Genomic DNA, 9,798 nt, shown 5'->3' with positions numbered 1-9,798 from the left:
GGACCCCCAGGACAAGGGGTGACAGCCACGGCCACCGGGACCCTCAGCACGGCCACCAGGACCCCCAGGACAAGGGGTGACAGCCACGGCCACCGGGGCTCGCTGGCGGTGGGAGGGCTGGAGCAGGAGCTCGGACCCCCTTTCCCGGGGGGCAGCAGCCGAGCTCAGGCTCAGGCTCAGGCTCAGGCTCAGGCTCAGGCTCAGGCTCTGGCTTGGGCTCAGACTCTGCTCGCAGCCGGAGCTCCGGCCTGGCCTCGGCTCTCGCCGTGTCCCCAGCCCCGGGAGAACAGGATTTCAACCTCGGCTGCCCCCGGCGAGAGGAGGGCCGGGACCGTGCGGGCACCGACACCTCCGGGCTCCGGCCGAGCCCTCCCCGAGCCCCCGGCCCCGCACGGCGGCCGGACGGGGCCGCTCCGGGGCCGTAGAGCCCCTTTGTCCGCAGCCTCCGGAGCTCCACGGCCGGGCACTGACCCGTGCCAGGCCCCGCTCCGGCCCGAGGGGCTGACCCGGCGTGTCCCCGAGCCCACCGGACACCCCGAACCTGCCGGACACGCCGAGCCCGCCGGACACAGTCCGCACAGCCCGGGATTTGCATTTAAAGGGAAAGGGAACTTCCTCCAGGCGCTGCCGGACTCCGCTGCCGGACCCCCAGAACCGGCCCCAGCCCCAGCCCCAGCCCCGGGATCAGCATCCCGCGGGGTCGGGGATGGGGCAGGATCGGGATCCAGCCCCCGCTCCGCTCCCCCGCGGCCCCGGGGTCGTTCGTGCCCCCCCTCCATCCCCCCGCGTTTACCCCGCGTTGTCCCCCGGTGTCACCGCAGAGCCGCGATTGCGGGATCCGTCCCTGCAGGAAGGAGCCGGGAAGGAGCCGGGAGGGAGCCGGGAAGGAGCCGGGAAGGGCCTCCAGCCCTGGCGCAGGGACGGGATTAGACAAGTCCCGTCCCCCCCCCCGCCCGCCCCGCGCGCGCAGACGGAGCGCGGCTGCTCGTGTAAATCCCGCCAGGATTTTAATCCGACCTTGGACATTTTGGAGCCAATGGGGGCACCAGGGGCTGGGCACCCCCAGGGCAGGTGGCACTTGGTGGCTGCAGCATCCCCTGGAGGGAGAGCCACAGGTGAATGTTCCACGCTGGGGGTCCTGGAGACCCACCCGACCTTCCCCCGGGCAGGGACATTCCCTCCCAACCTCCCCCACCTCGTCCCCATTGGAAAGGCAGGGACAGAGCGCTGGGAGACAGGGAAGCCGTGTCCCACAGAGGCTGCTGTGGCCTCCCCAAACCCCCCCCCCCCCCCCAAATCTTCACTCTCCCCCATTCCCCACCCCGGTGGTACTGAAGGAGAGACAACAGAGGCAGCAGCAGAGAGGTTGGGAGCGTTTCTATTGGATACAGGATACACACAACAGCCCCCACAGGGGTTTTCTGTACCATAACGGGGAAAAGAAATAAAAACAGGGAGGGGGAGTTGGTGAATTTCTAAGGGGTTTTTCCTTTTACTGAAGGAGCAGGAAGAGATGCCCAGATCCTGATCCCGGCAGCAGCCCCTCCTCAGCCTGGCTGCTGGGAACAGGGTGGTCCCACCAGGCCAGACCTACATTCACTTGCTCGGGGGCTCCTGCCAGACCCTTCCAGAGGCAAATACTGGAAGGCAAAGCCATGCTCAGCTCCAGGGAATGTGTCCCAGTGGATGTTCAACCGCAGCTCTGTGCAGACTCGTTGGAGCCCATCCCTGCTGCAGACAGACCCTTCCCTGGGCCTGGGCTCGTTGGGGTCCCTGCAGAGGAAAGGGGGACAAGGAGGCAGGTCCTTCGTGGAGAGAAGATGCGAGAGCAGCTGCGTTGCCAGAAGAGAATCCAAAGCTGTTCCACTGAACACATCCACGGTGGGGAATGTCTCCAGCCAGCTGGCTCCAGCTTCCAGCAGAAGGAAGGCAATGCTGGGAATCAAGTCTGTCACAGAGAAGCTGCAGCGAAGGAGGGTTGAAGCACGTCAAGTCTTCCAAAAGAACACTGGAAAGAGAAAGTCTTGAGAAACTAAGGAGAAATCCCAAAACCCGGTGCCAGCAGGTCCCACGTCTGTCCCTGAACACCCTCCCAGCACAGCCGGGTCCTTGAGGTGAGCGGGGTGAGGCAGCACTGGGGAGATGCTCTTCCAAGAAGGCAGAGAGGGAAGGGAAAAGGAGGGTCTGGGATAGCACAGGTACCCCCAGGCTGGAGGGCCCACGGTCCTGGAGCTGGTCCCGGCGATCCTGGAGCAGACACAGGGTTTATCCTCCTGGAGCCCCAGCTCCGTGGGTGCCCCCAGGGATGGGGCAGAGGAGCTTGGGGGGCCCCGTCCCCCTGCACAACGATGACACACTTGTGCAAAACACTTGGGAATTAGACCTTTGGATTAACTGTTTAATACACTTGTGCACATGTGCGTTCAGCAAAGAGGCAACTGTGAATCGTAAGGCGATTGAGACATTGGCAGGTCCTGGGAAGAGTGAAAGTCCCGCAGGACAGGACCGGGAACGCCCTTCCTGCTTCTCCTCTTGCCCCTTCCACACACAGAACAGAGCAGGGGAACGGCCTCTTGCACCCCCAGCTCACACAGGAGCAAGTCCAGGAGCTCCCTCCTGCCTGGAGGAGAGGGAAGCGGGAGAATCCAGCGCCGTGGTTCTCCCAGCTCTGTTCCTTGGCTTTCACTCGGTGCCAGAGTCGCTGTGACAGCAGAGGCGGAGCCGGCGCATTCCATGGGACACAGATCCAGGGACCTGCCCTCCTGAGCTGCGCCAGATTTTGGGGATCGCAGCCCCTGCCAATGACAAGGTCTTTTAGTGAGAGGGACGATCAGTTGAGGCTCCATATATTAGTTATTGACACACGCAGGGAAGGCGGGTCAGTCTGCTTTTCCATGGGTATCCATATATAAAGTGTACGTTGCCCTGCACATTTTTATATATCATTATATATATATATATAAAATTTAAAAAAAAAAAACAAACAAACTAAAAGCTAGGAAATCTCACATCCCCAGGAGGGCTGTCCTGTCCTTTTCCACCTGTCCCAGGAGTGGGAGAGGGGCATCAGGTGGAGTCTGCACATCCAGGTCCCCCTCCCTGTGCCCACCCCTGTGCCCTGCAGGGGCTCAGTCAGTGCCCCGAGGTCCCTCCTCAGTCCCACTCTGCCCTGTGGCTCCTGGGCTCAGCTCTCCCAGGCTCTCCGCAGGATCCGGGCTGTGCGTGGCCTTTCCCGAGCTGGGACAGTCGGAGCTGTCCCGGGATGGGTCCTTCAGAGGCTCTGCCAGGTCCGTGTGGGCACACAGGTCCTGCACCTTCTTGTTGAGGTCGTTGCGCTCCGTCTGCAGGGCCCGGCACAGCTTCTCCAGCCGCTGGATCTTCACCTGCAGCCCCTCCAACTCCTTGTCCCGGAGGGTTTTCTGCAGGGAGAGGCAGAAAGGGAGGGATGAAACCCCAGAGGGATATGGGCAGACAGTGACAGGATGGGGGGGATGGTTTTAAACTGCCAGAGGGCAGGGATAGGTGGGATAGGGGGGAGAAATCCTTCCCTGGGAGGGTGGGGAGGCTCTGGCACAGGTTGCCCAGAGAAGCTGTGGCTGCCCCATCCCTGGAAGTGTCCAAGGCCAGGTTGGAGCAACCTGGGCTAGTGGGAGGTGTCCCTGCCCATGGAACTGGATGATCTGTAACACTCCTCCCAACCCAAACCATTCCATGACTGATTTTAGGGAAGCTTGAGGGGAAAATATTTGTGACCAAGCAAACACTCAGCATTCAAAGCACCTGAAGCTGCATCAAGGCTTTCTTTCTGCCCTTGCCCCCTCAGACCTCACTATCCTGCATTAAGGCAGGAGTTCTCCTGCCCCCCCTCACCTCCAGCCCACCCCCAGGGCCTCCTCACCTCCTCTGCCATCTCCAGGAGAGCCTTGTTGCTGCTCTCCCAGCGGGAGCGGTACATGGTGGTCTCCTTCTCCAGCTTCTTGATCTTCTTGGTCATCTACAGGATCACAAAAAAGGGCACAAATGGAATCACAGAATATCCTGAGTTGGAAGGGACCCATCAAAGTTCAACTCCTGGCCCTGCCCAAGACAAATAAGCTCCAAATAAGCCCCAGGCAGAGCACTGCAGTGACATCCCACATGTCCTCAGGTGCCACCCCCTCCCCTGGCACAGACCCAAAATTAAACAGAATGATGAAGCTGTCACCCTTGCAGCTCACATGGAAGAGAGCCATGACAGCAGAAGTGTCACCCACCTTCTCCATCTCCTGTTTAAACGTTGTGAACACTTCACTGCTTTTGGAAAGGGTGTTCTGGAATTCCTCAAACTTCTCTGTGTAGAGAGCCAGCTGTGGGGAGAGACAGGGAGCTCACCAGGGCACCCACTGACAGCCTCACCCGGGCAGGGATGAGGCCAACCAGGGACTGAGCTGCTTGTCCTGGGACACAAACAAACTGTCAGCACAGAGCTGCTCTGCCAAGGGAAAATTCTGTCCTAGGGAAACACCCTCAGAGTTGGTGTGTCCTATAAACATCCCCTGGCCAGGGCAGGAGGCACTTGCTGGGGCTGATTCAGTGAGGGATGATCCCATGACTGCTCCCAGCACTAAAAAAAAACAAGGCACCTTTTTCCCAGAAGGCAGAACTGCTGAAGGAAGTCTCAGCTCACCAATACCAAAGCCCAGGAGAGATCCTCCCCCTGTGTTTTCCAGATTAAGGAACTTTGGGTTGTTCCTTGCTTAGGAAGGAAGACAAGGAAGCCAAACAAAACAGGCTGAGCAGACAGAGAAGGTGACTCACCTGCTGCTTGAGGTGGGTCTCCTGCTGCTTCATCAGCTCACACATCCTCTGTGATTCCACAGCTTCCTTCAGCAGCTGGGGAAAAGCAAAAGCAGTTACCTGGGAATGCTCTGAGCACATCCCTGCACGGCTGGTGCAGGGCCTGGAGATGGGAGCGGGCTGGGAGGAGCACAAGGAGCAGAGCAGGGCTCCAGCCCGGCTCCTGAAGCTGCTCAGGAAGCAAGGCAAGATGTGGGATAACCTGCTCTGGGCTCTGCACTCAGGGATCCAGCAGTAACAAGGGTCACAACCACCCCAGAACTGCTCCATGACTTACAAAGTCCTTCTCCCGCTGGTGCCTCTCCTCTGCCTCCTTCAGCATTTCCTGGGCCTGCTGGAGTTTGGCATCCACCAGCTGCTGCTGCAGCTCCTTGTGCTTGAACACCTTGTCAATGTGCTGCCAAGGGAACACCACAGGCTCAGAAGACCCCAGACAAACAGATATTCTTAGTGCAGGTTATTTGTAAGCAGTGTCTAATTAATGTATGTTAAGGGCACGAATGAACCTTAATGTTCTACACAGAGTAAAAATGTCTAGTTTGCATTAAATGAATTGAGGTAACTCTCAACAGCATAAGTAAACAACCTAAAAAAATACCATGTAACTTTTACTGGTATAAAATGCACATAGCTGGGTGTTTGTATGTGCATTTAGATACACTGGATATAGACACATTTAAATATATTGGATATTTTGGATATACTGGATATTTTCCTCTGCTAAAGCAGTGAGTGTGTCGTGCACTTTTCCCCCCCAGCTGAATCTTTATCATTTGAGTGTTGCCTTTGAAAACCTGTGTTCCATTTTGCTACCCTTACACAAGCAACACTCATTTGCCGTGCAAAACACGGCCTTGATGTTCTGTGGCAGTAAAAAAACCTGGCTTGATGAGAGCATGTTACTGGGCTGTGGTTACCAGGAATGTGATGATGGGAGAATCTGCTGGGTTTATTTCCCCTCTGGAAGCAGGAACCCCCTTCCCTTGGGCAGGGGGATACCCCTGTCCTGACCCACCTCCTCCCTCAGCTCGTACTGCTCGATGAGCTTCTTGAGCCTCTCTGCCAGCTCCATGTTCTCCTGGCGCAGCTTGGAATTCCTCTCGTTGTGCTGCTCCATCTGGAGCTGGATGTCGTTCAGCGTCACCTGGAAGTGGGATGTCACCTCCTTCCTCTTCTCCTCCTCCTCCCGTGCTCGCTGGACGCCCTCCTCCTGCGTGAGGAGGGCAGGGATGGGAGGGACACGTCACCAAAGGGATGCTCCGAGCCCACCCAGCCTCCCACTATTCCTTACATCCACCAGGAAGGGACTCTGGGCCTTTCCCTTCCCTTTCTGCAGTGGCTACACCTCGAAATCACAGAATCACAGAATCAGCTGGGTTGGAAGGGACCTCTGAGATCATCAAGTCCAACCCCTGATCCAACCCGGCTGTGGTTCCCAGCCCATGGCACTGAAGCCACATCCAGTCCCACCTTAAAAACCTCCAGGGATGGAGAATCCACCCCTTCCCTGGGCAGCCCATTCCAATGGCTGAGCACCCTCTCTGCAAAGAAATTCTTTCTAATATCTGACCTAAACCTCCCCTGGCACAGCTGAAGACTGAGCCCTCTTGTCTTGCTGAGAGTTGCCTGGGAAAAGAGACCAACTCCCCCCTGGCTCCCCCCTCCTGTCAGGGAGTTGCAGAGAGTGAGGAGGTCTCCCCTGAGCCTCCTCTTCTCCAGGTTGAACAGCCCCAGCTCCCTCAGCCTCTCCTCATAGGACTTGTGCTTGAAATAACACTCGGACAATGCAGACAACGAGGGCTTAACACCAAAGTTAAAGCCCTGCCCTGAGGGCAGACTGTGGGCAACCACTGGTTTGCCAAAATGGAGAGTGATCCAAGTGGTTGGGATGGAGCAGCCCTGGGAGCAGAGCCGGGAGACACCTGCCTTGAGGGTGCGGTTGTGCCTCTGGAGCTCCCGGCACAGGCTCTCCAGTTTGCTCCGGGCCAGGATGGCCTTGCTGTGCTCGCTCTGCAGGTGATCCTTCTCCTGCACCAGCTGTGTCTGCTTCTTCTGCAGGATCTTCATCTGCTTCTGGGAGTTACGGTGCTCTTCCAGCTGGGAAAGGGGAGCAGAGGGCATGGATGCAGCAGGGCAGGGCAGGGCAGGGCAGTGTGTTGTGCCCGCTGAGGGACACGGGGAGCAGAGACTGTGCTCCAACAAGAGCAGCTTTGTGACACTAAAGGTGACACTTCTGAGCAGAGCAGGAGTGACACAGAGCCCAAGGGTCCCTGGACAGGGCTTTTGTCCTTCCTAAATTCCCGTTCTGCTGGAATCTGAAAGACCTGCACACTGCCCCAGCACCTCCATGCACATGTTGCTCCAACGGAGCACAGGGAAAACCCACCCACGGACACTTTGGACATGCACAGGCAGCCCCACACCTCCCCTGCTCCAGATCCATGCAGGGAACTAGACCTGTGCCCAGAACTAACTCTGGTTAAACGTGGTGTCAGGCTTTGTGTGTGAAAACACACCTGAGCTCCTCTTACACCCAGATTTGCCAAAATTCCTCCTGTCCAAGCTCACGCTTCACAAACACCACCAGGCTGAACCCAGCAACACCCACCCCCTCCTATCCAGGTAGCCAGCACTGCAGAGATCCCAGGGCACTGCAAAGCTCCAGGGTGTTCCTGGAATGTCCCTCCTGCCTCCCTGAGCTGCTGTGTCACCCCCAGCCCCAGAGGGACTCACCAGCTCAGCATATTTCTTGCACAGAGCTGCCAGTTTCTCCTCTGACGTGCTCAGGGTGTTCAGTGTCTGCATCAGCAAAGTGATTTCCTTGCCTGGAATGAGACAGGGCATGGAAATAAATAAACAAACTGGATACAATGGCTTACACAGAGCTCTGGCTCGTGAGAGTGAAGAGAGGAGGGAACTGAGCAGGTCTCACAGCCCTGGGCCAGAGCTGCTGTTCCTGGGGTCTTCTCAGGGCTCTGCCCCATGGATTTCACCACATACAGTGGGAAAATAAGTGGAGCAGCTGGGGAGAGACCTGGTTTTCAGAGCAGGAATCACCACTGGGCTGACTGGAGCCAGCTGTGTCCAGGAAAAGAGAAATCCATGGAACTGAGAGGCTGTGGCAGCCCCAGGAGCAGCCAGTGCCTTTGCTGCCCTGGGTACATCCCTCACCCCCCCCAGAACAGGACACTGTGCCATTCCCAAACACGTCCAAAGGCACAGATTTGATCAGAGCAGGATAAACCCAAAGGCTGCAGCACACCCAGGGCAGGGAACCTCTTACCTAAACCCTTGGCTTTCTTCTTCTCCTGAGCCTTCTTCTGGTCTCTGTCCCCGCCCTCCTCGGTGCCCTTGGAGTTCTCCTTCTCCCCGTTCATCTCGGGGCCTCCTGGCTCCTGCTCCCCGTTCCGGGGGGACTCGGGGCGGCCCTTGTCGGGCTCCTCGGGCTCGGGGGGCTCCCCGTGCCCACCGTCCTCTGCCGGGCCCTCCTGGCTGGCATCCACACAGTAGGTGCTCAGGATGTCCTCCAGCTGCCGGCTCAGCTCCTCGGACACATCCCGGGAGGACTTGGAGTCCTCCTGAGTGAGGGGAGCTGGGGGGGGACACACAAACACAAAGCATGAGGGTCCCCCCCCCTCCACACACAGGGAAAGGGGAGGTTTTCCTGGTTGGACTTGCAGCAGGATAAGCTGCTTTGTCTCCAGCCAGCTGCCCTGACAATGGCAGGGCATTCCCAACAGCCTCTCCTTTGATCACCAGAGCATGACCAAGCCCCTGACATCTGTCAAGAGCAAAAATTCCACCCCCAGCCCCCCACTCAACCACAAGCAGGTTGTCTGTGAGCTTTTTCCTCACCCCCTCCCCAAGAGGAACTGGCAGCTCAGATCCCCCAGGGCTGGGCTTTTTAGCATGACAATGGGTTTTAAACCTGGGTGAGCCTCTGTCCTCATTGGAAGAGCAGCTGTACTGGGATCCAACATCCCTCATCCCACCCAGCAGACACTCAGGCATGGAGCAGGCAGCACATCCTGCCTCCAAACTTTTTCCAAGAGCAGTTGGTTATTAAAATAACTCTCCTCACTGTGTGTTTCCCCCATCCCCAGGCACGGGAGCACCAGGTAGGGTTAATTTTAACCAAGCTCCTACTCCATTACACCTGGATTTTGTATCCCAGAGAACAGTTTTGATAAGTAACAGGAAAGAGCTGCCTGGCATTTTCCAAATGGGACCCTTAAGGTCAAAGCAACAACAAACAACCCTTTGCTTCCAGGTAAAACTGACTCCATGATTCTGCCAGGAAATGGGAACTCCTCCAGGACTGTACACAGAAATGAGGAAAAAACCCAGGAATTTCTGCCCTGGAAAACACAGCTGCTCACATACAAAGAGTTGGATGCAGAGAAAGCAGCAACCTGAATCCTTCTGGGCTCAAACCCACCCTCACACATGCCAGGGAATGCCAGCAGTGCCACCCTCCCATTCCCCAGGGACCCTCCCCACCTTCTGGAGGTGCTGCAGCCTCGGGTGAGTCTCCCTCCTCCAGCCCCATCCCGCTGCTCGTTTTGGAAGCACCAGAGGGACGTGGGGCTCCTTTGGTCTCCACCCCCTGGTTCTTCATCACAGCCTTTCGGCCCTGTCAGACTCTGCAGAAACAAACAGCGACTTTAGGAACGTTTGGAGGGTTTGGGGAGCCATCCACCTGGACTGGGAAGGAGCAGGAGCTCCCACCACAGCTCTGTGCTGAGGAAAGCAGGGCCTGGTTCCCAGTTTGTACCTCTTGGATTTCAGAGCTGACAGAGAAACCCCCTCGCTGGGGTGGGGACACAGAAACCAGAGCATCCCCAGCAGAGAGGTCAATTCCTGCTGAGCCCAAAACCCCAGGCAAGGAGAACCCAAAATCCCAGCTCTTCATCCCCATCCCCTCTCCCTCTGCAGGGCTTGGATGTTCTCACCCTTCTCACC

At 57.6% G+C, this 9,798-nt stretch overlaps 1 protein-coding gene across 3 annotated transcripts; it reads right to left on the bottom strand.

Annotated features, from left to right (window-relative positions):
* Nucleotides 1–1,362: 1,362 nt before the first annotated feature.
* On the bottom strand, nt 1,363–9,775 carry TXLNA (taxilin alpha). Of its 3 annotated transcripts, XM_027631946.1 has the most exons (12): nt 9,611–9,775; nt 9,337–9,479; nt 8,120–8,428; nt 7,570–7,661; nt 6,763–6,933; nt 5,852–6,046; nt 5,114–5,233; nt 4,798–4,872; nt 4,254–4,346; nt 3,899–3,994; nt 3,315–3,419; nt 1,363–2,795 (listed from the first exon to the last, which is right to left on the bottom strand). In XM_027631946.1, the coding sequence occupies exons 2-12, from the start codon at nt 9,452–9,454 to the stop codon at nt 2,424–2,426; spliced, it is 1,746 nt and encodes a 581-aa protein (XP_027487747.1). In that variant the 5' UTR covers nt 9,455–9,479; nt 9,611–9,775; the 3' UTR covers nt 1,363–2,423. The 3 variants fall into 3 exon arrangements, with proteins under 3 accessions (XP_027487747.1, XP_027487748.1, XP_027487749.1); XM_027631947.1 differs by lacking the exon at nt 9,611–9,775 and having other exon boundaries at nt 9,337–9,592; XM_027631948.1 differs by lacking the exon at nt 1,363–2,795 and having other exon boundaries at nt 2,830–3,419; nt 9,611–9,774.
* Between the last annotated feature and the right edge of the window lie 23 nt (nt 9,776–9,798).

This window comes from Corapipo altera, unplaced genomic scaffold, assembly GCF_003945725.1.
Source record: "Corapipo altera isolate COAL_440 unplaced genomic scaffold, ASM394572v1 61110, whole genome shotgun sequence".
NCBI classification, from domain to species: Eukaryota; Metazoa; Chordata; class Aves; order Passeriformes; family Pipridae; genus Corapipo; species Corapipo altera.
This window is presented reverse-complemented; position numbering and strand designations above follow the sequence as displayed.

Excerpts from the sequence above, each read along its gene's own strand:
- TXLNA (XM_027631946.1), bottom strand. The coding sequence starts at position 9,454 with ATGAAGAACCAGGGGGTGGAGACCAAAGGAGCCCCACGTCCCTCTGGT. Across the intron at positions 8,429-9,336 it reads GGCTGCAGCACCTCCAGAAG|CTCCCCTCACTCAGGAGGAC; the intron begins GTGGGGAGGGTC and ends GTCCCCCCCCAG. Across the intron at positions 4,347-4,797 it reads AGACCCACCTCAAGCAGCAG|CTGGCTCTCTACACAGAGAA; the intron begins GTGAGTCACCTT and ends CTCTCCCCACAG.